Source organism: Taeniopygia guttata, chromosome 3, assembly GCF_048771995.1.
Source record: "Taeniopygia guttata chromosome 3, bTaeGut7.mat, whole genome shotgun sequence".
Taxonomy (NCBI): Eukaryota; Metazoa; Chordata; class Aves; order Passeriformes; family Estrildidae; genus Taeniopygia; species Taeniopygia guttata.
In genome coordinates this window covers 16,490,168-16,517,797 of record NC_133027.1, presented here as the reverse complement: position 1 = coordinate 16,517,797, position 27,630 = coordinate 16,490,168, and the positions used below count along the sequence as shown (strand labels likewise).

At 44.9% G+C, this 27,630-nt stretch overlaps 1 protein-coding gene across 2 annotated transcripts; it reads right to left on the bottom strand.

The window, feature by feature from the left end:
- Positions 1-16,900: 16,900 nt before the first annotated feature.
- ODC1 (ornithine decarboxylase 1) lies at positions 16,901-26,861 on the bottom strand. 2 transcript variants are annotated; one of them, XM_072926365.1, is made up of 11 exons: positions 26,580-26,861; positions 23,496-23,644; positions 23,156-23,329; positions 22,817-22,989; positions 22,403-22,537; positions 22,203-22,284; positions 21,792-21,875; positions 20,351-20,513; positions 20,150-20,262; positions 19,667-19,881; positions 16,901-17,378 (listed from the first exon to the last, which is right to left on the bottom strand). In XM_072926365.1, exons 2-11 carry the CDS (start codon positions 23,595-23,597, stop codon positions 17,237-17,239), a joined length of 1,383 nt encoding a protein of 460 aa, XP_072782466.1. In that variant the 5' UTR covers positions 23,598-23,644; positions 26,580-26,861; the 3' UTR covers positions 16,901-17,236. The 2 variants fall into 2 exon arrangements, with proteins under 2 accessions (XP_072782466.1, XP_072782465.1); XM_072926364.1 differs by having other exon boundaries at positions 23,496-23,641; positions 26,580-26,860.
- Between the last annotated feature and the right edge of the window lie 769 nt (positions 26,862-27,630).

Below are 27,630 nucleotides of genomic sequence, written 5' to 3'. Positions count from 1 at the left end.
ATTAAACCAACAGTCCTTTCAACCACAACACCCTGCTGATGAGGTAACCCTGAAAGGGATGTTAATCAGAAGCCTGCCTGCTTTTCCAGGGCGAGACCAGCAAAAAAGCCCAACTATTGAAAAAAATGTAATTCCACAGTAGCTGAGAGTCTGTTTCCAGCCTGCTTGTGTTCATGCTGTCAGTCTGTCTGCCAGAAGATGCTGGGGTGTTAGATATGCTGCAAATGTTCTTACACTAATGACTCTTCTAGCATGGGTTAGGTCCAAAAGCAGCTGTTTAGATGTGAATTGGCCACCATGGGCTTTATCATTTCTCTATCATTCTTAGAGTGTGAAAAAATGTCTTTTACCTTTTCCTGGGATGGTACCTCTGACGTGGACCACAGCATTTGACCCTTGTTTTTGTGCATTTTTAAAATTAGTCAGGCATATCTTCAGTCAAGCATTGCATGATATCTTGGGTACCGAAGATGCAAAAACTGTTTTGCTGTAGCATTCATAAATGCAGCAGCTCTTTTTCATTTGCTTTTCTAAGTGAAAATATTACTGCCTTTTCCTGGCACCTCACTTCTTCTGATTTCCTTTGCTGACTGTAGTGAATAGCAAGTTTAAGTAGCTGTTTAATAAAGCCCAAACTCTTCTCATTTGGAGAAAGAAAAATCTCCTTACAGAAGCTAATTTTGATAAATAAGCCTACCTTGTTTTAGCAGAAAGAAAGTGAAAAACTTCTAAATTTTAGAGGTTAGAAAGTTCCCATTTCTTTGATGTTACAATATTTTCTCTGAAATAGGCTGAAGTATCCATGATGGAGTTTGCTGCCCACCACAGTCTGACAAGCCTCTGCACAGCCCTGTGCAGACACTGAGATTGTGTCCTGCTTCATTGGACCCAGTTTCTCCTGTCTTTCCCTTTGCCTCTTCAAACTTGCCAATCCTAGATTTGAGGGTTTTTCCAGTTATCCATCACTGTTTTCATAGCTTTTAAGGAGTTTCTTCTTTTCAGGGCAAGATGATTTCATTTCCGACTGGGACTGTCACAAATTATGTAAGATGCTCCCAGCTTGCTTTTTGGGAAGAAGTGAAGGAAGATGCCCAGGAAAGGTGGTCGTGCATGGCATCCCAGGGAAAATGAGAGATGCTCTGAAGCCCAACCAGGCTGAGCTTTCCACAGGTGGCTTCTGATATGGGGAACCTTTTAATTAAAAGGCCATCTAAGTACTGGAAAGGGCCTTATCTGCTGCTGCCAAGCCGCTCTCTTAAAATCAGACCTGCTTCAGAGGCTGAGGTTGTGCATCCACAGTCACTGGGTAACTTTGATCATCTTGTCTCTGCTTGAGCAGCTTCTGGGAAGATGTCTCTGCTTTCCTGGCTGATAACAAGGACTCAGAAGGGAGAACAATTTCCAGGCTCCTTCTCCAAGATGTCATTTGCATGTTGATACTGGCAGAATTCGAAACCAACTGAGAAATCAATGAAAAGATAAGAGAGTTTTACTGCTTGTTGGGCTCCCAGGAATGTCTTTCATAAAGGGACTATTGTGTAGAGTGGTTAATCATTTGGGAAATTAAGTCCAGGTGATTAATAGGAAACTTCAACTTGTAAAGTGGTTTAAGTGTTTTTAAGAATTGTATTTTTAGTCAAAAATGGAGACAAACTTAGCAAAAGTAGTTTAGTACAAAACAATCTCATCACTGTGTCCATTTTTACCTTACTTTAATAACCTATGTGATTATTTTCTCGCCGTGGAGATATTTAACACTCTGAAAGCTCTGGCTAATTACTACATAAATTCAGGCTTCTCTGTATGAATTGCAGGTCTTGTTAAGCTAATTCAGAATTCTGTCATTGCCTTTCAGATTAAGTCTGTCTGGTTGCAGGCTAACTCCAGCGTGGTTGGCAGAGGTGCTTGGGTACAGTCTTGGGTGTCTCCCATGCCAAGTTTGAATTAGCCCTTTGTTTTTAAATCAGGCCCTTTGCAATGTATTTTTAGCATTAGCCTCTGAGTAATAAACTCCTGTGAAGAACAACGTGAACATTTCTGCAAGCACGGGGCAGATGGTCTCCATGGATAGTCCTCGATCCATTATGCAGGGCTCTATTCATATTTAAAGGTTAGGAACAGCCATCGACTTTAATGGTCCAGTGGGCAGACTGGCATTTTGAGCTCCCTGTGCTGCACCATGGCAGATACAGTGCTGATGAACCTGATAATTGCTGTTATCTCTTTTGGGAGGAGAGATGCTTTATTGAAAAGAAAGAAAAGGGTGGGAAAGCAGAGCAGAGCATTTCTGTGTAGGAGCTTTGGAGATATGCCTGCATCTCTGGAGCAGTGTGCCTGCAAGCAGCCCTTACCTGTTCCCTACACGTATGCAGTGTGGTGGTTTGGATGCAGACACACTTCTGAACATTCTCATGTTCACTGTGACTAAAGGGCAACCAGTGCCTCACCAGAGAGTCAGGTTAATCCCAGGCTTTCAGCCATGTCACACGAGTCAGAAACCACTGCCAGAAGGAGGCAAGGAACTGTCATGGCAGCAGCCTGGTGTCTTTGGGGACAGGTGGGCAAGGTCATGACCATCAGTTGGGTGGGTTATTTTAAGAGCTAGCTGACCCTTCCAGATGGAAGAACAATTTATCACAAACTCTGTATTGATTGGGCTGTCACTAGAGGGAATTATCTCTCACATGAAGGTGAGAAGCAGGATCCCCTCCTTGCTCCTCTCTACACACATCCCCACACCTTGGTGTTTGGTGTTGCTGGGGCCTGGGTGGGTCATGATCAGCTGCCTTTTCACCCAGGCCATTCTGCAGGAAATTAGGTGTAAGCAAGGGAGCCCATTTTTCCCTGGCACTTGGCTGTGTCTTCTCTTTCCCAGCACTGATGATGGGTTCTCTGCAGCAGAGAATAGGAGCAGGGACAAGTCCTGCCTAAGGGTCCCATCATGTCAAAGTCACCCACAACATAAACTGTCATTGATTTTCCCAGGTCAGGACACAGACAACTTTCCAGTTACTATTTACATTTTGCTTTTTAGTTTCCAAGTACTATCCTTAAAGCCTAATGTGGGTATATATACACATTGAAACAGGATTGAATCTAGATTTTTATCAGCAACAGGTGGAGAAAAGTAGCCTGAGAGGAGACTTTATTGCTTTCTACAACTACCTGAGAGGAGGTTGTAGTCAGGTGGGGATGACTAACAAGTAACAGGATGAGAGGAAATGGCCTCAAGTTTCACCAGGGGAGGCTTAGGAATATAAGAAAAAAATTCTTCACTAAGAAGGTAATCAAGCATTGGAACAGGCTGCCTAGGGAAGTGATTGAGTCATCATCCCTGGAGGTATGCAAAAGATGTGTAGATGTGGCTGTGGTTTAGTGGTGGACTCTATGACCTTGCAGGTCTTTTCCAGCCTGAATGATTGCATAATTCTGTGCTGTGGCTGTGGGTGGTTCTGCTCCAATCTTTCCTCACTCACAAGAGCAGCCATGTAGTTGTTCTATGTATTAAAACACCTCTAATCCTTCCTTGACTTGTTTGCACAAGAAGACGCAAACTATTACCCCTGGTGCTTCCGTTGTGGGTACTGCAAGAAGAAACATCTTGTTCCTCCCCCGTGGGGTTTGGGTTGTAACCCAGGCCATGTCAGTACTGTGCTGAGCCTGCACCAGCACTCATGAACTCCAAAGGACATGCAGCCTGTCCTTTTCACCTCTGTAGGACCCTTGTTCCTGCTTCTAAGAACTGTTATACTGCATCTTTTAATTTTCTTACTGCATCTTTGCCATGGCAGTGGCTGCAGGTTGAGCCCATCCCACACCTTTTACACATAGCCATGAGACTCTGTGCTGGAGATCTGTGGAGCAGGGCTAGAGTGCTTCTTGCCAGGTCTTAAACCAAACAGGAATAATGGGCAATAAGAGAAATCAGGCTTGTTTGAAGAAACACTGAGATGCCCAGGCTCAGAGGAGAGTGCCAGCTAACTCACTAGGATATTGGCTCATCCCCTCTTATAGAGAAACAGAATGGAGTTAGGGAAAAACAGAGCTGGTATAGATAATCCTCTGCCTTAAGCTAAAATTTGTGTTTCATTTGGGTTGTTCGGGAGCAAGATGTCTTTGTGAATGGTTTTTAAAGTGTTTTGGGAACAATCTGGGGAAATGCCATGTGCTGAGCATCACAGCATGGAGCTGGGAGTATCATCCTCTTGGAGACACTGAGCCCTCATTTGCTGCAGCTTGTAAGAGCAGCAGGCTTCCCATCTCCAGCTGCCTCTGGGTTGCTGTGTGGGAGCTTCAGCCTCCCTGCTCTAATGCAAAGGTTCAGTCGCAAAACGGGGTGGGAGAAGAGACCCACCCCCGTCCCAGCAGACCCTGCTGGTGTGAACAAACACCCTGCTCCTGGGGCTGTAGCAATGACTGAACACATGTGGTTTTCCTCTTTATTCTTTAATATTTTAATTTAATATTTTCCTGGACCCTTTTCAGGACAAATTCCACTGCTGAGTGGATGCATGGGCAGCAGGCGCAGTGCTGGCAGCTGGTTCCTCAGGGACAAGGTGGGTGCACCAACTGTGCCTTAATATGCCATTAATGATCAGGAACAAACCACAAACATTACAGACACTTTCCTTGGAGAAAATAAAATAAACTCAGCTAATTTAGATGTTAGTGTTGCACAGCCATGGTTATTCCTTTGCTGCTTTCTTTATGAAATATTAATAGATGTGAGGCTCACGACAAGCAGGTTTGATGCCTGCTAAAGGACACAGGCAGTGCCATTTGCATGTGTGTGGTGACACCGAGGAGCAGGGCTGCCTGCACACCCTGGACAGTGCTGGTGCTTGAGATAGGTTTCAGGTGCCAGGGTTTATCCCATTCTGCACCTTCCTCCCTGTCACCAGCATCGTGTGCAGTGAGGCCTGAGGGAGCTGCTGCTGGCAGACACGCTGACCACTCTGGAGAAATGTGATCTTTGGGGAAACTGGCTTTCATAGCCTTGCTGTGCCCCACCTGGATAGCCCTGGGGGCTAAAGATAACCGTGTGTAAAAGAAAAACTTCACGTTTAAGCCGAGTGGCTTAAGTCAGCTTTAAAAGCAGCTGTTGAACCCTTCTGAATTACTTGAAAGGGAATTCCACATCCACTTTTCACTGAGCTGCTGGTGCTTCAGGCATGTCACCACAAGTCCCCTGCGGGACCTGCTGACAGCTGCAGTGTATAGCAGGGCTCCTCAAGTGGGACTCCAGCTGTCCTGTGAGGATCCAATGTCTTTTGGGACCAAGGCATCATGGGCCACATTGGTAAAACCTTCAGGATTGCTCTCTTGAATGAAACTCAACAACTCCAAGCCTGCTTAGACCTTTAATAACTGCCAGCACCGCTGCTAGAAACCGCAGAGAAAAAAAAAAAAAAAAAAAAAAAAAGGTCTTTTTCCTTTGAGTGTGATTCTTTCCTGGGGTGCCTGTGAGGGAGATGCTGGCTACTCTGGCTGCACCTCCATGTGGCCCCTCCAATGCCCACCACATGGTATCCAGATGCTCTCTACACAGCAGAGGCCAAGGACACCTCAGTTGCTATGGCAACACAAAAAAAGGAGCCAGAAGTTTAATTTTGTTTTTCTTTCAAAGGAAAGCAACTTGTTGAAAGCCCATTTTCTATTTTGGGTGACTTTGCAACCCCCTATGTTCACTTTCTGTGCACAGTTCACAGCATCCACACTGGGCAGGATGCTTGAAAGGAATAAAACTCTGCCCAGCAGCATGAGTGCAGCCATGAGTGGGATGGTCTGCCAGCCAAGGCAGTGGAAGGGACCCAAGTCTTCTCTTTCTCTTCCCTGTTCTATAAATTGTCTGGCAAAGTTACTTTCAAGGCACTTGTGCTTTGCACTCCCCTGCATTTTTTGGTGGAATCTGGCATCACCTAGAATACAAGGAAAGGGACAAAGAGGACTGTGAAGGAAAATTATGATGAATTTCCATATTCTGGTAGATGATTCTCAAAGCAAAGCTCACGGCACCAAGGCTGACAGAGTTCAAGAAGTGTTTGGACAATGCTGTTGAACAATGGTGTGAGTCTTAGGAATGGTCCTGTGCAAGGCTGGGAGCTGGACTCAAGGATCCTTGTGGGCCCCTTCCAATGCAGGATATTCTGTGATTCTGCCATCAACCAGCAAGGTTTGTGCTCTTCCTTGCATTTACACCATATTTTTTCTAATTTTATTTTCTTCTGTGGCAGCTGCCTTTTTTTAGGCTTCTTTCACCCAGCTACAAGTGTCAGTGCCCTTGTGTGGCATGTGTTTCTAAACTTCCTTTTCATGCTTGAGCCAGCACCATTTGGTGGTAACTTCCCCAGCAGCCCATGCTTGCTTGCTTTGGGTGTCCCACAGATCCAAGCAAGCCAGCCCAAGCTGAACTTGTGGGCAGGCAGCAGGCACTGGTGGCAAGGGGACTTCCTTGAAACTGTCCATCATCTGATGCCACCAGCAATGCACGAAGCTGATGGCACTGACAGTGTGGTTCCTTACTGCACTGCTTTATAATCACAAGCACTTTCCTAAGGATAAGGCTAAATGACCTGCCTCTGGGGTTGCCTTGTTCTTCCCTAGTATGAACAATTCCCACCTCTGTCCTGAAGTCTGAGTCACTTCATAATTTTCACCTCCATCAGCAGCACAGCTCTGTCTTAAAGGCTTTTTCTGAAGATAGACTGCTGAAGTTGATTCCTTCCTCAGTAATGTGATTTCAATCACCCTTCAATCACTAGTCATTTCCTCACCTTGTGGCAATAAAGACAAATTAGCAGCTTAAATAAGAGAAACCTGCTTCTAGGAAATGGGTTCAATTTAGATGGTTTTTGAGAAGTAGCTGCCAAGCTTGGATCAGTTGGTTTCTCTGCTGTGGGTGTACGAAGGAAAAGGGCACAAACAGGAAAAATGGCACATTGTCATGTTGTGTATGACAATGATGCAGAAGGAAAGGATTTCTAAGTGCTGTAGGGGGGTGCTACTGGAGCACTGTAGTCATCCCTGCCTGCATCCTCTCTTCACCTGCACCAGAAGCTCATTGCCACAGTGGGTAGATTTTTCTGAGCGTCTCAACACACCCTGTAAGTCACAGATTTCAGTGCTTAATCAAGCCCTGAAAGGTGAGGGAGTCTGTCCCACTGGTGGTATGAAGCCACTTGCATCATTGAATAGCAATGAGGTTTCCTCTCCAGCTTGCCTCCAGGCCATGCCTTTTCCTTAAAAACAGGGGAAGTTGTTTATAATATGAAAAAGAGTGATGTTGGGGAGGTATTAATACCCAGCTGCAGGGGTTGGCATGGTGGGCTGGCCTCCGGAAACAGCTCCAAGTTCACTTGCTCTGCTCATGGGATTGAGAGGATTATTGGTACTTCAGAGAACTGACCACAGCCTTAGCAAGACTGGCCACCTTGGATAACTAACTAGTGATTTACAAGGAGTTGGAGCCCATAGATGCTCACTTGCGCCCTGGAAGAGAGGATGGAGTTGCACAGTGAGTACCTGGGAAAGCAGGGGTTTCATACAGATGAGAAGAGCTGAAGTGAAAGTATTTGACCCAGGCAGGTTTTTAACTTTATCCATGTATCTTCAAGTAGCAAGCTTCTTTTTTCATCCCAGAATAGTGATATTTTACTCTTTATGCCACCAGCATGGTGGTGAGAAGCTAAGCTATTTAATTTCTTTTCCTTAACCAAAGCTGCAACCACTGCTATGGGTGGCAGCAACCCAGGCTGAGGAGCTGCTGCCACCTGAAATGCCACAGGAAAGGTTTTCCAACAGCCTGCTAAAATGAACAGAAAGAACTGCTTGGATCAGGTGGTAGCTGCCTGAGTGCACACAAAGAACAGAAGGATGAGAGTGTAACCTCTTTTTAAAATCAGCCTCCAGCAAATATGATACCAAATTATTAGCTGGGGTCTCTTTTAATCGTTCCAGGGAATCAATAAGGAACTCCAAATCAGTAAGCCTAATAGCTGGACCAGAAAAAAATCTAGTAGAAACTCTAGCAAATTACAGACATTGCAGATGCTAGATAAATGGGTTGTATAAAGGGAAGAGATAAAATAAGCTCTTACAGATGGAAGTTGTGCCTGATAAATCTGTGATCTCTGCAGGAATGAAGAGGTAACACATTCTTAAATGGTCTGAAAAGAGGAGGATGGATGGATAGATAGATAAATATAAGGAAGTTTACTGGTGATACAAGATTGTGTTTAGGATCATTAGATATTAGCAAAATATTGCAGAAATTTTTCCACATACTGATTTTGAGGCAGCAAAGCTACTACCCATTAACTAAAGCTTTGTTAAGTTACCTAATATTAACTAAAAGGAAAAAAAGGACTCTAAAAAACAGTAGTTCTAACCATTCATACACTTTGAGGTCAAAATTTAAATGGTATTGGGATCACTTTGGGTAGAGGTCTGAAAATATCAACTCAGTGCTCACCTTGCAAGACAAAGAAGCTTTTGGAGAGCCTTAGAGTTTAGGATGTTACTGACCTGGGTAAAATGGTTCCCTGGGCATCACGCTCATCCTATGGGGTTACCCTGGCCTCTAGGACCTGCCACCCCTGCTCGGGCACAGCATGTCCCCCCGTGCAGCCTGTGTGTCCATGTTTCTGTGCCTTTATCTCTTTGCTTGACAGTTTAAACTCTCTACGTGGCAGCTGGTACCTGGCTAAATGGCATACAGTATCAGCAATACCTGTGCAGAGCAGTGGTAGGTTTCCCAGCTGCCTAGTGCAAGCAGAGAACATTTTGATCAGCCCCTGTTGACCCCACAGCTAATGCAGGCCAGAGAATCTGCCTCGGTAATTTGTGTACCAGGCTTGTACCTTTGGCCTGAGGCTGGAGACAATGTCAAACATCTGCTGCAGGACTCCTGAGGGTGACGTCAATCCTCTTTTGTCCTAAGTCTGGTATCAGTTCAGCTGCGTCTATCTCTCCCAAAGATAAATTGTACTTTATTGCGTGGTATTGCTTAGGACAGAAAAAACTCATTAGATACCAGCAATTAATCACTTTACACTCATAGTAATAAATAATGACCAGGCTAGGGTTTTTATCCCCTTTTCACTTTTTCTTTCCTTTCTTCCTTTCTGCTGGTGCACAGACCTTCAGGAAAAATAGAGGAGCTGCCAGGATGGCAGAGGGTGGTTGCAGAGGGTCCCTATGCATTACTGGGGACAGTATCAATAGGCCAGAGCAGCAGAGATGTGCTCTGTCTTGCTGCAGTCCCACTGGTATCCTCTGCCCAAGCAGGGTGGTTTTCTGCAGGGGACAACAGCAGTGGGAGAAACTCAGGGCTTCTCCCAGGGCATGTCTTGGGGTGCATCCAAGTGCACTCCCAGATGAAGGTGTCCAGCCCTGGGTAAGGGGTGACCTCCACCTCCCACATGCAATAGGCACTGTAAGATATCTGTCTCCAGCCTTCCTTGAGCCATGGGATGCTTGTCTGGTCAGGAGTGCAGGGAGCTGGGCATGGCTGGACTCATCTGCTGCAGAGGTTTTTAGGGAACCCTCACTTTTCCAGCCTGCCCTTATCTCTCATCAGTTGCAGACACTTCAGGGAGTCTCCGCTGTGTCCCACAAACCCCTGGACTTGGTGGCATTGGGCAGAAGAACACAGGGAGCTTCTGGCAACCCACCTGGAGGGATGCACCCTGGGCAGGGTGTACTGGGCCTCTCTGCTCTGAACTCTTCCCTCCTCACCATCTTTCCTTGAGCTCAAGAGCCAAAGGTTTAAGGACTTATGTTTTCCCTGCAAGCTCTGTTTCCTGCTCAGCTTGCCTCAGTGCCAGTCAGCTTATTTGCTGGTAATAAAGACATTTCCTCTCTTCTCCCAAAAATGTAGTATGCGGGCATTCAGCACAACCTTGGGAAGGTCCCGGAGCTGCCGGCCTGGCGCTGCCGATCGGGAGCCGGTGGCAGGAGCCGGACTCGCAGTCCGGGGATGGGGCGCGGGAGGAGCGGGACGCTGGCGCGGGCTGCTGCTGCCATCTAGCCACGGTCCCGCTCGGCCCGCACCCACACCGCCTTCCCCGGCTGCTTCTGCCCACATTATTGCTTTGCTGCAGCTTTCCTCTGCTGAGCCACCAGGAGAAGTATCCTTTAAGGTCTCTTGGCTTCTCAGCTTTTGAAGCCTTTTGCTCTCTCCAATGTCTGCAGCTCTCCCCAGGAGGAGAAGCACACAATGATCAGCACATTCAGCTGGGGACACAGGAGAATTTCTCTAGGAAGATGAGAGGCCACCTTATAAAGGTCGGGGCTCCTGGGTGAGGAATCTTGTTCACACCATGGAGCAGGATGAAACTCTTCCCTTTGTTCCAACGGCAATATTGTCTCTTTGGTTTAGCATCTGTTACCAGTTCTTCCTTGCTACTTTTTAGGCAGGAGTGGGTCCTCTCCCTTCAGCAGCTCCCCAGAGGCTGCTGCCCAGTTTAGATCCATTTTAGCACTGGAGCACAAACCCTCAACAAGAAGAGCCCCACATAGGGGCAGGCAGGCAAGGCTGGTAATGTTGGCAAACCCCATTGCTGAACTGAGGGAACTGTGCTGCAGGGCTCAGCCCCATGGCACTGCCAGACCCACTGGGGAGCAGGGCAGTGACAAGCACACTAGGGTTGGAAGGGACTTCAGGGGGTCTCCAGCCCATGCTCCTGCTCCAAGCAGGATCAATTGCAAGATCAGCTCAGGGCTGCTCAAGACCTTGATCTGTCAGGTCTCAAAATCCTCCAGAGATGGAGCCTGGCCAACCCCATTAGTCCTGGCTGTCCCCATGAAGCAAGTTTCTCCTTGCATCCAGCCTGACTTCCAGGTTTCCAGCTAGTATCCACTGGCACTTGACATCTGTAATCTTGCCAAGCTGCTCTATAGAAGGTGGCATAAATCAGTTCCATGCACTTACTCAAAAAAGAAAAAAAAAAAATCCCAAAAAACCATCAAAACTCTGACAACAGCAAACCTAAATTGACCTCAGCAAGTGAGAAGACAAAAAGTGATCACAGAAATAGCTGCTGAAAGAACCAAGCCTCAGACTGGGCTCCAAGCAGGAAACTGGAAACTGACAGAACATTTGAGGTAACAGCCTTAATAAATAATTAAAGAAACCCCATCTCTTTTTGAAGTTTTCTGTGTATTAAAACTCTCACCTCCTGTTTCCCTTTGGTTGGGGGTATGTTTTTTTTTGAGCTATGCAATATCTTATTTATTACTTTGTACATACTTTTGCCATGTACTTTCTTATTTGCAATTGTTCTCTCCTGTAACATCTCACCCATGCTGTGCTCTAACATCGGGAGTGTGGGATTCATTTGAAAGCTTTCCGTTTCACTCCTTTCCTCCTCCTTCCCTGGCTCTGACCGACAAAGTTGCTTGGATGAATTTTTTTTGAGCTGAGCTCCATCTTGTGGGCTTTTGTGCGGCTAATTAGTCAGCACGTCCTTATCGCTGGGAGGATCTCCCTTGGCTCCAGTCACAGAGGAACACCTCTGCTTTGCTTGCGGCCAGGTATGATCATAGAAACAATCAGAGTTAGAGAATGGCTTGGGTTGGAAGGGACCCTTAAAGACCGACTTTTCCAACACCCTGCCTCTGGAAGGGACGCCTGTCCACTAGACCAGACTGCCCAAATAACCCACAGGGGGATGAAACCCAGATGGCAGAAGAAGGTGAGCCCCTGGTACCTGACCTGTAAGGAGTCTGGGAGCCATTCTTGTCAGATGCAGGAGAATTCTCCCTCCCCAGAGTGAGCAGTCTCTGGCAAGTTGGATTTTCTTTTGCTTTTCACTTCAATCAGATGCTTTAATTGTTTAATGCATACTTTGACTGCAGAGAAGTGGGACAGCCATTGCTGAGAAATATTTATTGAGCTGTTACTGTAAAATGCTGTTGATACTGATGAACTAGAGTTAACAGCAAGTAAATGGAGTTCTTAAGCAGGCTTTTTAAAAATCTAACAATGCAATAGATTATTTTCTTCTTATCCTCACAGTAAGAGCAGCAGCACTTCTTACTGAAAACTGCATCCATGTTATCTTGTTCCAAGCATTGCAATCCTGTGCTTTGCAAGATTGCCAGTATCTTCTTTTTTCCAGCTAGCGAGCTTAGTAGCCAATAGAAAAGGTGATGCTTAAGCCAACTGAATGTACAAATCCTGTTCTCACACAGTAGGGAACTGTTGTCTCAAGGTAGCTTAAATAATGTAAAATACTTTGGGAATTCTTTGTACTGAGCTGCTACAGTTGCCCTTTCTCAGCTCCTTGCTGAGAAACTCAGTGCTTGCTGAGTTCTCAAGGTACTCTGAGCCTCCCCATCCCAGCAACCCAGCTGGGAGCACTGGTCTCTGCATCACTGTTCTGAAAGTGTCTCTGCCTTCCTCTCCCTTCCAGGACTGCTGCACAGCCTTGCTCTCTGCTCTCTGGACTGGAACATGGCAGTCGGCTCCATACCACAAAAGCAGGGTGAACCAATTAGTCCTTTGAAAAGCACTTAGAGAGCATGAACTGAAGAGACTATGACTGGAAGGCACTTTTTTTTTTTTTTTTTTTTTTTTTTTTTTTTTGTGGGAATACTGTGGGTAAGACTTCCAGGGATCAGCTTCCTAAAATGAGTGAGAAAAAGAAGGGTTGGGTTCAGTATGCTAATGCTTTTGTCTTCGTGCAAAGAATAGCACATAGAAGAAAATTGTTGCTGCAGTGTAAGCATCAAGAAACACATTCAAATAAGGGTCTAATATTTACTGGAACTGTAGCAATACTTGCAAGACTACATGGACACACAAGACTGCAGTGTGCTCCCTTGAGGGAGCTCCCTTTGTCAGTGATTTCCCTGTAATGCATGTGGCTTCTCCATGCTGGAGGGGACTCAAGGAGCCAGTGTTGTTCATGCCCAAAGTGCTCACCTTCACCCTCAGACTGATCCTGCAAAGGGCAACATCATCTTGGTGGCTGTGCCCCTCTAGGTGCTCATCATCAGCCTTCAAAAAGTGGCACCACCATGGTTGAGTTACTCTAAACACCTTCTGTACTGAGAACTACAAAACCAACTGAGGAGCAAGAGCAAAGCTTGCCAAAACCTAAGTCCCAGCCCCAATATATGCTCCTTACTCTCAATGTATTTTTAGGGTGGTCAAATACAGTGCTTTAATGAGCTTAAGACAAATTTGAATTGCAGGCATTTGTGACATGGGTACTGAAACCAGATCATGGCTATGGAGATACCAAGTGCCTTCAAACTGTAAAGAAAAGCAGGTGATGCACTCAAAACCAGGGACACTCTCCAAAGCAAGTATCTCTCACTTCTGTTGTTACTGATCAGTGCTTCTTTCAAGAGAAAATGAAAAATAATAATTATTGCAATGATTGATATTTTTCTTTTCATCAATTAAATAATATTCATCTAAGCTCCTCTTGCAAAATTTGTGGATAATGATCTTCTTACCTTTTTTTTTTTGTGGAAGAGGGTTGGTTTTGATTGGGAAATCGTGCTGCAAGTTGATGCAGTGTTTAGTTATACAACACGTATTTAAAGGATAGTAGTTACTGGGGATGAGGTCTGTGTCAGAACTGCCTTCAGCACCAGGTCTGTTTCTGCTCCTGCAGGTGCAGTCATGAGGTCCCTGCTCAGGGCTGCTCCCAGTTCTGGGCTTCTCTGCTGGTGAAAGTGAGGCAGCAGAATTGACTCTGCCATGGCAGTGATGCACTGACACTTTGTCTGCAAGGCCTATGTGGTAGCCTAGAAGCAGTTTAAAAAGTAAAACATGAATTAAATGGTCATGCAGTAAGACAAGGGATATCTGTCACACGGTGTGCTGCCATCAGCAAATTCCCCTTGTCCCTTACCTCCTATCACTCTGTGTCAGTATTCTCCAATCTCTCCTAAAACAACTCCACCTTTGATTTACTATCTTATGTAATTCCAGAGGATGAGTGTTTCTCAGCTTTTTTTGGTATATGAAATTACCTCTGCACCAAAGAGTATCAGCTGAACTCCAGTACAGGACATGTATGGCTACACAGGAACTAAATACGAGGTCTCAGCTACACCTCAAGTTAGATCTCGAGTATCTTCACCATACAAAAAGAGAAGAGGGGTGATGAGAAGCCATCCCAGGTAGATGTCTTGGAATTTTCCTCAGATAATATTTTTTGTTTTACACATGTGATCCCAAGAGAATTGACACCACCATCACAGGTGCCAGTGAGTGGAGTGAGCACCAGGGACAGCTGGAGCAGGGATGCCACAGCCCCTGCTAATGTGCCAGCAAAGCCCACGGTGAGACAAGCAGAGCACCACACAGAACAAGGCTAGCGAGGAGCAAGCTGAAAGGCATAAGCTATTCTTGGCTGCAACTTTAATATTTGTTGAACTAATTACATCAGACAGATGCAGCTGATCTCAATTTTTCTGGCATGCAGCTCCTCCCTTCCTCCTGTATCAGACAAGCCTGCCCCAGGGAGGAATAATTAAGATGTGCACTTAGAACAACTGGATTTGATTAATAAACACAGCAAAAGAGAACAAAGGCTTTAATGTCCCAAAAGGCCATCAAGGGGAGGTCAAGGGGAGCTCACTTCTTACTTTGTTATGTCTCTGTTGTCCTACATGGTCCTCGCTCCAGCAAGGAACAAATTTACCTGCTGTGGATTGTAGGGAATGCCCATGGTCACCAACTACTGTCACTTGGGTTATTTTAAAGTCAATTAACAAATGGGCAACTAAGATTCTGTAGAAGCCAGGAAGCTGTGAGATGAAGTATCCCAAAGCCCAGAACATATGTTCAGCATAACCTGAGAAAGTTAAGTCTTGCTTAAAGACACACCAGCATTACTGTAAACACTTACTACTTCCAGAAAGTACTAAAACTCCCTTGGCAAAATCCATTGGGGTTTTTTAACACATGCTTCAGATTAGCCTTTTTAAACACTTGACACACTTGTTAGACATGGCTTAGAGAGCATCAGCCAGGTCTATGACATATCTGCCATAGGAGAGAAAGGTAAAGAACTACAGTCAGCTACATCCCTTTTGGTGGAACATCGGATTGATCAAAATGCTGGTTAGCACGTTTCTACAGTTCTGGCCTCCACCAGAGATGTACATTTTGCATTTTTAAGACAAAACCCAGTGAAATGGCTAAAATAACCAATCAAGCTAAATGCAGATAAAGAAATTAACTGGCAGCCTGCCAACTTCTTCTCAGTGAAGCTCACTAACTAGTTTCCATAAGTGATTGCCTTCAAACTACCTGCTGGAGATGGTCTCCATGGGCTGCAAGTAGAGGGAGGCAGATTGTGCCACTTGCCCAGCAAGACAGTAGGTGCTACTGCACATATCATATAAGGTCTCACTACAACTCAACTCCCTTCTGACTCAAAACAGCCCCAACCTTCAAATATGCACTTTGAAAAAGTAGTTACATCTCCTTTAGACAACTGCAGCGCCTCAGAGTGTATTTTCTGCCTACCTGTTCAAATGCACTTAGCTCTCACAGAGCAAGATGTGGAATTGTTTCAGTATTAACATTTGGTTACCATTTACTACCTCTGTTTACATGTAAGAATCACTACATTTCCAGTTGAATTTGGAGAAGCTAACGTAAACCCTGGTTTGGATGCAGTGTGTTTCTATGAGATCAAGGCTATGGCACCACTATGTGTATGTACTGGAGTCTACCATATGCATAAGCATAAAGGCAAGTGCTATTTTAATTACAAGCTTGAAGCTGGGAATAAAAAAAATAAAGAAAGTCACTTGGGATGCTTCAAGAGACTCAGGAATGAGGTACCATAAATCTTGTTTACCCTACTAATTCAGCTAATGGAGAGTTTCTGCTGGAAGCACAGAATGGAGGTTAAACATTGACTTTCAGAGCTGCTTGTACACAGCTGAAAACCAGATTTATTTCTCGTCTTGCTAAAGTCACTGTTTCTATCAGCAACACCAACCTTTGGACAACCTTTCAAATTTTAACACTTATTCCAAGTTAGCTTAAGCTTTAAGTATTTACTTGATACATTAAGATCTTTCTCTTTCCACATCAGGCATTTGCTATGGTATGCCTGCAGTCCAGGGCCTTCTGGCAAATACATCAAATCCAGCTCTAGGACCAAGTAGTTTATCCTTTTAATTTTAGTGCAAAAAGTGGCAGCAAACTAGCATAGGTTAAACATAAGTCAGAATGCTCTGCTTCAATAAGCAGACTATTTTATCACCAACAGCCCCTGTATTAGATGACACTAAGCAGTAAATACTAGGAGCTATCACATTTAATCCAAAGGCAGAAGTGTAGCACACCTCTTAAGAGTTCTAATCGTATTGCACATACAAAAGATATCAAGTTCCATTTCTTATCTCTTTTATACTAAAGGCCTAGGCAACACAGGCCAGAGAGCCTGTCAGCCAGTTTCAGCTTCCTGGGTTTTCCTGTAACAGATTTTAGTTCCCACATACATAACAAGCAGTGTGCCACTTGTGGAGCCTATGCTGTATTCTCTCATTAATAACTAGTATGTTTATAAACAGCCACCAGTGCTGGCCACAGCACTTGTAGACTAGCTCACAGAAAACAGCACTGCACTGAACCTGCAATGTGCAACTTAATACACACATGTTCAGTAGTGAAAAAGAAATCTGAATTCACACAGTATTAAATTTGTTGATAGTCAACCTTCTTTTAACCACATATGAAAAACAACAATTCAGTTTCCCTACCCATTTGAGAGGGTTCCCTTCACTTCAGTTGGGAGGGCAAGGGTAGGGGAGATCCATTTATTAATAAGTTCTGGGCTTGCAGCATGTGGTTTGGTCTCATATATGCTGTAAGAGCCATCCATGACACATTTATGTTCTACAGATTAATGAAACACAGGACCAGTTATTTCAATATACTTTATTTTAAAACAGGTAGGTCACAAAGCACTAAGCTTAGCCCATTCTGCCATACACAAGCTACAAATACTTGTTTGACAGTTGAGGGTCAGTCTTTAGTAGCATACATGAAAAGTGAATAAAAATCCATATAAAACAATATTCAAATAGTTTCCATAGGAACACAGATAATTGTGACCCATCTCCTAGTCATTTTTCTTGCATTTATGCCAAACCTAAATGTTAAAAAAAACACTTAAAAATTCTACCAACAATTAAGTTAACAGTCCCCCAAATGCCCTAAATTCAATGCCTAACCTTGCACTTAGTTACTAAATATTACCTATACATTAATACTAGCTGAAGCACAAGTTGCTGGATATTCAATTCCACTTTCCCAGGCACAAGAGACTGGCAGACTAGCAACATCCTGCTCCTCCACCTCAGCTAGGAACCCTTGCTCCTTGATCTGCTGCATCAGTTGCCTAGAAAAAAAAAAAAAAAAGTTAGTCAAAAACTGTTTCACAGCAATCTACCTAAAAATGTAAGGTACATTTTTTTTAAATGCCAGTGAGTATGAAATGAATTCTTTATGCGTCACCTGCAAACCCGATATTATTTTAAAAAACTAAAAATAATGAAAGCAGAATCCATGCAGGTCACTTGTGGCTGGCTAAGCTTTAGAGGAAGTGCCCATACCAAGCTGATTTTACCATTTCTGTATAGGATTAAGATTTGCAAAGATGCACCTATACAGCTACATCTGTATACATCATGCTATACAGATTTACTAACTTAGTGCTCAATAGTTTAGAATTTCAGATGTGAAAATCCCTGACAACTTGACTGTCACTTATCCCACACCCTCACATTACTGGGTAACTTGAATCAAGGAAAAGTATGAATAACAGACTAGAATTTTAAAGGAGTTGACCAGACCAGTCAGAACCAAGCAATTCCTTCCATACTCAGACAGGAGTTGTACTAAAACACAACCTCATAAGAAATTCAGTTGACTGAGTTTTTGGACTTAGTTCATAGATTCACAGAAAGGTTTGGATGCAGCCCAGGACACATTTGGCTTTCTGGGCTGCAAGGGCACATGGCTGGGTCAAGCCTCTCACCCACAGCATCCCCAAAGTCCTCCTCAGCAGGGTTCCTCTGGATCTGCTCATCCCCCAGCTTGGATTCATGCCAGGAGTTGCCCCCATCCAGGTACAGCACTTAGAACTTTGTCTTGTTAAACCTCATGAGATTCCCATGGTCCCCCTTCTCAAACCTGTCCTGGTCCCTCAGGTGGCATCCCATCCCAGAGGGGTGGCAACAGCAACACTCAGCTTGGTGTCATCTTATAGTTCTAGTTATCTTAGGTATGCAAGGCAAACAAGTTGTGCCACTGCATGGCTCCTCATATATTACTGGATTTTACTTACACAAATGTAATCATCTTGTCCTTTATCTTACATAGTTTCTAGTCACAAATTTAGTTGTTCACCTTCAGAATTTGTAGATAACATTCCAAAAGACTTTTGCCTGTCCTAGAAAGATCTGCATTATCTCACTGATGCATGCCTCTCAGTTAAGGGCCAGCCTTTATCACAGAATTCTCTTGCCAAAACAGAAAACACAAATAGGCCTGAAAGAGGGCTGTGCTGTGGCCTTGGATTACAGTTATGTTTGCATAATTAAGCTCAGCATGCCTCAGACCAAGTATTAAATTTCAACAGCAACCTAGTGATACATTGAAAAAGCAAATTATTCTCCCACAGAGCCATTTTTCGTTCAATTAGACAGTTTAGGAGTGTTAAAGGAAGTCTAAAGCTTCATGTGCTTTGAAAAACGCTTCAATCGACTGGAGGTTTCACTAAGGGAAAGAAGAAATACAAACCCTGCTTATACTGGCAGAGCTAGTAGAAGAATAGAGGAAGCTTCCTCTTACTTTATGTCAGGAATTCCCTTGAACTTAAAGATTTTCAATATATTCAAAAACAACCCAATAGCAGAGCTAATCATGCTTTAGGCTAACACTTCTGCCCAAAAATCCTCTGCCAGTTCAGCAGGCAGATCAGATACCAGTAGAGAGGTAAGGGCTTCCTTTTACAGACGGAGAAATCCATTAACCTGTTGTGCACTGCAGAGCACACAGGTTACTTTAAACTGCTGTTTAAGTAACACTTTCACAGTATTCTTGCACTTAAAACGTAGTCCTGCTTTCTTTACTTACCTGCTTAATAACTTCCATTGGAGATCTAGCACTCTGCATTGAGCACTGAGCCAGAGCTCAACCTAAACCAAGGAATAGCTCTCAAACAAACATAGAGATCATACTGTGAAGCAACACTGTTGAATATCCCTGCATCCTGCATCAGGATTTAATAAGCTACTAATTTAGAAGACAACATATTATAACTGTGATTGACTTGTCTCTGATTACAAGTCACAGAAGCTAAATGTAAAGAATTCATAATGATTCTGTATGTTGTACAATAGTGAAAATAACTAGAATCCAGATAAGGGAAGTCTCCCAACATTACCCCTTTAAAAGCATCTCTCCTATAAGTGTGTACAACAGAGAAAAGTAATTAGTAGCATCAGCATTTTTTTAACCACACAACAAAAACCTTCAGAGGCACTGCCTTCTTCCACACCAGGGGGTTTTACATGAGCTGTGGCACCAAAACTACCCTTGCCTGTTAAGGAGTAGCCAACAGATACAAGCTGTTTATTACAGTGATCTCAGAAGTACTGAGGCTCAAGACACTTAGTTACTAACCATGCTGGTCTTGACATCACGTAGTGTATTGTTGGCCTCTGGAATCCATTGAAAGTAGAAGCTGCTGCAACAGTATAGGCACCCATGTTTTCAAACAGGATCCAGTCACCAACTTGCAGTTCTGGCATATTAAACCGCTCAACAATCCGATCTAAGCCATCACAGGTTGGTCCCCAAATGCTGCAGGAGTAGCAGCTGTCATCTGGCTTAGGCCGCTAAAGAAGAGAGTGGAGTTTAATTATTTGACTATCAAAACAGAGCTTCCAGAAGTAATATCATGGTGTAACATTCCACCTCTGAAAAAAAGGAAGAGCTGCTTGCAGGTTCTTCACCTATGGCTTTAACTTAATTCCACTGCATTCTTCATAAGTTACCAGAGTCTGGCAACATGAAGGGAGCAGTGAACTGAAGTGACTGCTGTGATAAGGATTCTCCTACACCCATGATATGTGACTGGTATGTGGTATTTCTGAACAGGCATACCTTTTGCAGGACTGGCTTAACATGTGCATGATCATACAAGATGCAGTTGAATGATCCATAGACCCCATCATTCACATAGTACATAAGAGTTTTGTCATTGGCATCATCTTCATCTGGAAGAAGTTGAGACACCAGTGAAAAAAAGGCTTGGAAAGACACACACAGTTGGCTAGATCTAAGTCTAGGTCTTGATTTACATACCATCAGAACCTGTTTGCTCCTTTAACACGATTTTCTTTGCAATGATGTTGACTGCCAGTGTGAATGCTGATGCAACATAGTATCTTCCTGGCTCTGCAATAATATTTATTCCAGAATCTGAAGGGAAGTATTTATCCAGTGCTGGGTTGATTACACTTGTGATCTAGGGAAAAAATCAGATGCCAGTATTAATATTTCAGCAGCTACTCAGGTGCTACCTTAGAAGTCTGAGAAGAAGACCCTCAAATTCAAAATTATATACTAGTGAAACATGTAACCTCTATTAACATCTATTGTAATTTCTTTTGACTGTTTTTGCTTTTTCTCATTCAAAATCTTGTTTGCAATTAAATTTACTATATACTAGATACAAAGCAACAAAAGTAGATGCCACTTAAAGTGCAGATGCAGCTTAAAGTTTAAGTAACAAAACAAGTCATGTGTGATGCTGAAGGAAATCACCCCTCCTAGGCTCATTAAACCGTCATTAATGCCCTGCAAGTCCCCAGACTCCAAATTTGATTTCTAGTCCACTTATAGTGCTGCTATTTATGCACTATTCCACAGCTTACTAAATCCTAAAGATGCCATCTCATGGGATCATAAGCACACAGAGGGCTTTACCATCATCGCTGCAATTCAGTTGCCTTTATCAACAGTGATTTCCAGGTTCTGAAGCTGCCTCCAAACACAACATGACTATCACACCGTGGAGCCCAGTGACATAATGATGCCTCACATTTGCCCATACTGCACTAAGAGAAGCCAGACTTCCTTAGGAGGTACCAAAAGGGCTACAATGTTAGCTCACACTATTATAAGAAAAATTTTTATGTAACCCACTGTATCCTTGTGCTAATATGTAACATCTAACACCTCCCTGGGTTAGAAGGCAGGGTGCTCCAACAACACTGCTTTAAGTGGAAGTCCCATCAATATGCAGCCCCCTTGCCTCTTCCAACAGCAGAGCTATTACTGAGGTGAAGCAGACTGGGAAACACTGAACAACCTAAAAATTATCCAAAAGCTAGACCTAGATCAGATCCAATGCTGACCTCATACGCTGCCACCCCTAAGGACAGTATGGGTTCAGGACTACCCTTTCACCCTATTTGGGAGCAGTACCCATCTATTCAGTCTGAAATACAGCACCAACTGGAAGAAGTCTGTGCCAGTAAGAATCAAGCCTGTAAGTAAAACCATTTTTTCTTTGTTGAGACTTCTGCATGTTTGTACAGTCATTTAGCTATGTATCTACTGAACTCCTCTAATTTCTAGTTTTCAGATTAATTCCTCTTTCCCTCTTAATTACATTTCTGACCAAGCACATGCATTTTTGCAAAATGTGTCTGCATACAAACAGAAAAAACAAGATTTTATTTAATCCAGATCAACACTCAAAGCAGACTCCACAACTGAGAACCTCTCAGCAAAGCTGTACCTCTTCAAATTTAAGCTTGACATCTTCAGAGCCAGGGAAGCCACCACCAATATCAAGCAGATACATACTGAAGCCAAGTTCAGCCTAAAATGAGATGAACAGCAACACTGTCAAGAAAAGTTTATAAATTATGTCAGTTTATAATTTATCATATTAGCTTAAAAAGTAATGTGAAGTCATTTCATTAACACTTGAAACAGAGCAAACATGTTCAAGTAACAGTAATTTGAGTTTGAGCTGCCAATTTTAGTACTGCCAAGCTGGTCAAAGTAAGCTACTAGGATCTATAAGATTCCTACAGCATCAAGTCAGTGACTTTGCTAGCTTTTAACCCCATAACAGTTGTACACTTCATTCAGTTTTGCCACAACTGTTGAGCCATGGTCCCAGAGAAAATAGAACTAGACTTACTCCCATATCAAACACACAACGGGCATCAGAAATGGCTTGAACAAAGGTCTCTGGGTCTGTACATCCACTTCCAACGTGGAAACTACAGAAAGATACAAAATATCAGTTGCTATTTGGCACATTAGTCAAGAAGTTTTGTATAAACTCCTGTCATCACATGCAAAGGCATCTCTATTGTCAGATAGACACTGTCAGCTCACCTAACACCAACAATGGCAAGGTCAAGTTCTTTTGCACGCTCCAGAAGAAGCCTGCTAGTCTTAAGTGTAGCTCCAAATTTAACACTCAGACGACAGACTGCTTTGGAGTCATCAGTGGTAATGCGCAAGACTAACCTAGAAACAGGAAAAAATGAGGAGTTAAGTTTCAGTATAACAGACATCATCAGCAGGCAGGTATGATCTCAGAATGAGACTGAGCTTAAAGATCTGTGTATCTCTTCCTAAAGTGTCAGGAAACTCTACAAGGTTACATTTCATTGGTTAAAAGTACGTTTATTATTTCACAGTTTTGCAGACTACCTTAAACTAATGAAGAACGAGTTTCAGATAAAGCAGGTATTTCTGTATCTTGGGAACCCATGGAAGAATTATAGAACAATTAGCATTACTTACTTGGCTTTTGGATGGGCCCTTGCAACTTTCATTAGTTCTACTTCACTATCAAATGTCATCATCTGCACACCACTGCTGGCAGCATGTTTGATTTGTGATACTTGTTTGCAGGGATTTGCATATATTATTCGCTCAGGAGGCACACCAATGCTCTGTACCAGTTGTATTTCAGTCTGAAGAAAGAACAGATTACACTTGCAGAAGATATTTCTAGATGGATGATCAATGTCATCAGAACAACAAAAGCAACACCACTTCGTTTTGCTTAATTTTATACAAGCATCTTGTAAGGCTGAACAGATACCAACATCACAGATTAGAAGATAGTCAAGATCTCACCTTACTGGCACAATCAAACCCTGCCCCAAGAACAGCAAGTGTCTTCACAACGGCTTTGCTGTCGTTGCATTTTACAGCATAGAAGGGGGTCACCCGAGGAAGGGCCTTATGCCACCGCACATGCTTCTTCACAATGTCCCCGAGGTCAGCAACATAGAAGGCATCTTTATCATCCTAGAGCAAACACACATCTTAACATTACAAACAACAGATAACAGGATAAGCCTAGAGGTCAGCATTTTAGGGGGCTGTCTTGTGGATCATTTGCAAGGACAACTTGTTCTATTAGTTTCTAAGTCTGTAGCATCATGAAATGTTGTGGTTTTCCCCTCATACTTACAGAAGATGACACTTCATTTATTTTTTGGTCAAGGATATCCTTGGCAGTAAAGCCTTCATCAAGGAAGGTCAACTCAAATTCTTCTTTGCTGAAGTTACTCATGACTTCTAAGATTTCAGGTTTGTGTGAAAGGACTTGGGTATGAACTGCTGGGATAAAAAAAAAAAGTTAATTACTTAATTTGAATTCATAGAGTTTACATTCAACACTTCACTTAGATTTATATAGTCATTATATGACCACTACTTGTGCTTATAATTTACAATTATACAGCTCCTACAGCGATCACTAATAGGTGCATAGATTAGACACTTGCATAATGACAGAACAGATGTAATCAGAACCAAGGAGGCAGGCCAAAATAATCTTTCTAGCTGGAAGACAAATTCTCCTCTGTTCAACAATTCTATGATGTTCTGAATCTCCTCAAAGAAAAAAAAAATCAAATAAATACTGTCAGTTATTATTAGTCTGGCTCCCTGGAAGTTTCTGCTCTCTTTTCCTTCACCTCCACATCAGAGCTATTAATATTATGGCTAGTGTCTACTTATGACTTTTTTTTTTTTTAACAACTCCTAAGCACTATTTTAGCTCACCAGTTTCAGAAGAAAGGGTTTACTTGTTATTGCCAACAGAATGCAAGACTTTAATGACTTCTGAGTAGTGCCAACTCTCATTAGATCCAAGCCAGGTAAATATCTGCATTCTCAATACAGTTCAGATTATGCATAAAGCAGACATGAGAACAGGGTTTTCCTTGAAGTTGCTTTGTTGGAAGTTAGAGCTTCCCTATTCTACCCATGACCTCCAAGCTACAAGAGAACCTCAGCTGTCATGAGTGGCAGACACACACTTTGAGACTGGTCCATAACTCTCACCTGCACACAAAGCCTTAACAGGGATCCCAATTAGTACTTTAGAACAAAATCTTACAGCAGTCCATCACAAATCTCCATTGCTAACAGAAATCTACATGCCAAGTAGAAAGTCCCTTGAGGACTAGAACTAAAGAGCAAAAGCATACTCCTCTGCCATCCAAGACTCATGAAGTCCATGGACCACCCTTTCACTGGGTAGTCCAAATACAGAACAACAGCATTCTCCATCAAGCTGTTAAGCAGAGTGCATGCTACTTTTCAAAGAGCTCAGCATTGCAAGTCACTCATCGGGAAGACACGGTTTCATGTAACGGGTCCAGTCCTCTTTCTTCTCTCAGCAAATTTTACACTCAAACTAGTCATACAGACTAGGACTGAGAATTACGCAAACTCTGAATTATTCACTAATATTATGTTACCATTTCCTTTATTTTCAAAAAGTCTGGCTATAAACCAATTGAAAAAGGATGTTTTATAGCTGCTACAGATTAACAAGTTTCTAAAAGCAACAGAATCATTAATTCCATACATGTGTATAACATTCATTGAATTTTATTGAATAACTTTGAAACGTCAGCAATGGTACTTCATTTCAACCTTCAAAACCATATGGCAACAAGAACTACTTTGTACATTTTGATAATTTCTGACTTATCAGAAATAAATCAAATTTGAGATTCAAACTAGATTAAGCTTTGCTTCTAATAAACCCAGCAATCCATTGAACCTCATTCTCCTTCTGCTCTCATTCACGTGCAGTGGTAATTCTGCCACAAACTGGATTAAAGTCTTCTCTTTAAAGCCTCTTTGAAAGGACCATGAGAAATAGCAAATTAAACACTTCTCAGGAAGGTGCTTGTTACTAAGAAGTTGCATCTCATCACAGACTTGCAGCTTGGCAGAAAGCAGTTCAGGGACTTCAGCTGTGATTAAGAGATGTGAACACCATCAGGAAGAATTTATTTTAACCTCCCCTCTTCAGAGAACTGCATGAACAGCACTTTTAACATGTAAAAGGGAAATTACTATTACTGGCCACAACAGATTTTGTTAAAAAGTTCTTGCAAGCTTTCCATCTCCACCTCATTGCCCAATTTTAACTACAGTGTAATTACACAGCACACAGACAGAACACGATCATGTAGATGCAAACTGTAGCCTCCCAAAGGATATTTCTATTTGGACTGTGTGCAAAGTGTCTGCAGCTCCCCAGAAGAAAGGCAATTTATGCTCATTTAGAATTTATTCTCCAGAACATTCCCCTGTTTAGCAGCTGTACTTAGAGCTGAGTCATGCCTGCAGGCTCCGTACTCAAACAGCCAAGCCGCGTCTAGAAAAGGTGCCCGAGGCGCCCCCGACTCCGGAGCCTGCAGAGCGCTGCGGAGCGCACTGACGGGGCCGCTGCCCTGCGCTCACCGACGCCTTCTCCCTGCAAAGCCACCCGGCCCCGCTGCCCTGCGCTCACCGACGCCTTCTCCCTGCAAAGCCACCCGGCCCCGCAGCAGAGCCTGAGGCGGCCGAGCGGGGCTGCGCTGCCCGGCTGGGCAGCGGGACACTGCCTGCCCGGCCTGGCACTGCGGCTTCCCGAGGAAGCGCCTGTCAGTTCGGGGCGCACCTCCACTACAGCTCACATCACCCTGCGGCGGGGAGCAGCGCTCCGCGGGAGAAGGGCTCCGTCCCCATCCCTCGGGGTATTCAAGGCCAGGTCGGATGGGGCTTTGAGCAGCCGGCTCTAGTGGAAGTTGTCCCTGCCGTAAGCAGAGTTAGAACTAATAGTCTTTAAGGTCCCTTCCATCCCAAACTACCCTGTGATTCTCCGATCTGCTGCCGGCCCAAGACAGTGCCCGCCGGGTATGCAGGGGGGCAACGCCCCGGAGCCGCTCGGCCCAAGGGCGAGCTCGGCCACCTCAAGCCCGGTTCCTGCCACGCACCTGCCTTTCCCCACCCCGGAAACAGCCCGGCGGCCACGGCGGGGCCGTCCCTTCCCCCGCTGCTGGAAAGCGCCGCCAATGCTCCCCAGGCGAGCCGATCTGGCCCGCTCACAGCCGCCCGCAGCCTCCCGCCTCCCCGCCGCGGCCGGGGATTCCCCGTGCCCGGCGGCAGCACCGGCGCCCGGCCCGGGCCGCGCCGCTCGCCAGACACGTGGCTCCGCGCCGGCCGCTTCCGCCGCCCGCCCGCTCCCGGCACATCCCGCCGCCAGCCTCACCTCGCAGCGGTGCCGGAGCTGCTGTCAAGCCTCCGCGGCGGCCGGTCCCCTCGCTCCGAGCCGCCTCTCCCTCCTCCTGCGAGCCGGGCGCGGTGCGCGGAGCCGGGCGGGAGCGCCGGACCGGCTGAGGAGGAAGGAGCGGGGCTGGCGGGGCGAGCGGGGCGCCGCGGCTGACAAAGCTTCGCCACGGCCGCCGCGCTCGTATTTATAGCGCCGCGGCGTCGCTGTGGCAACGCACCAGCTCAAACCAGCCGCGATCGGCTGGGGCCGGGCGCGCTCCCACCGCCGCTATTGTGACGTACGGCCGAACATGCGCACGGCGCCGAGCGCCCCCCGCCCGCCCCGCCCGGCCCGCCCGGCCCGGCCCGGCCCGGCCCCTGCGTGTGCTCGGCGTGCCCGGCCCCTGCCGGGCTGTGTCCCTCCCGGGGCCCCTTCCCCCGTGGGGCAGCCCGGGACGCGACCCACCTGCGGGGTGATGTGCGCGACCCCAGCAGGTTGCCAGCAGGTGCATGGCCCGCGCCGTCCCCGCCGCCGGGTCGGTACTCCTGGGTCGGTACCGCAGCCTTAGCGTGAAAAAGCGGCTGCAGGAGACCGGAGGTTTGCGGATTAAGCGATGCCTTTGGCAGATGGTGGAGGAAAGCGCTGCTGAGCCGGGGGACTCGGAGTGTGTCACACTCGGCGTGTCGGTGGGGCGGCAGAGCCATCCAGTTTGTGCGGCTCTCGCAGCCCCTGGGCTCGGCGCTGGCTGCTGTCCGCAGCGATGCTGCCCCTGCCTGCATCTCTGACCACCGAGGGTATTACACAAAACCCTTCCCGTAACACTGGCCAGGTTTTCCATCCGCTCTTGTTCTGACACTGGTAGCTGTTTTCACTGTAAGGTTATTTTGCATTACTCGTTTGTTTTAGAAATGGAAGGTGTAAGGTATCAATTGATCCTTTCAATACATTTTTGGTTTAGCCCTGAACGACCGTGCTTTCTGCCCTTGTCAGGACAGACAATTTCTGCCCCTCTCCCCCTCTCCTTAAAATGTTCTTAAAATGTTCTTAAAAT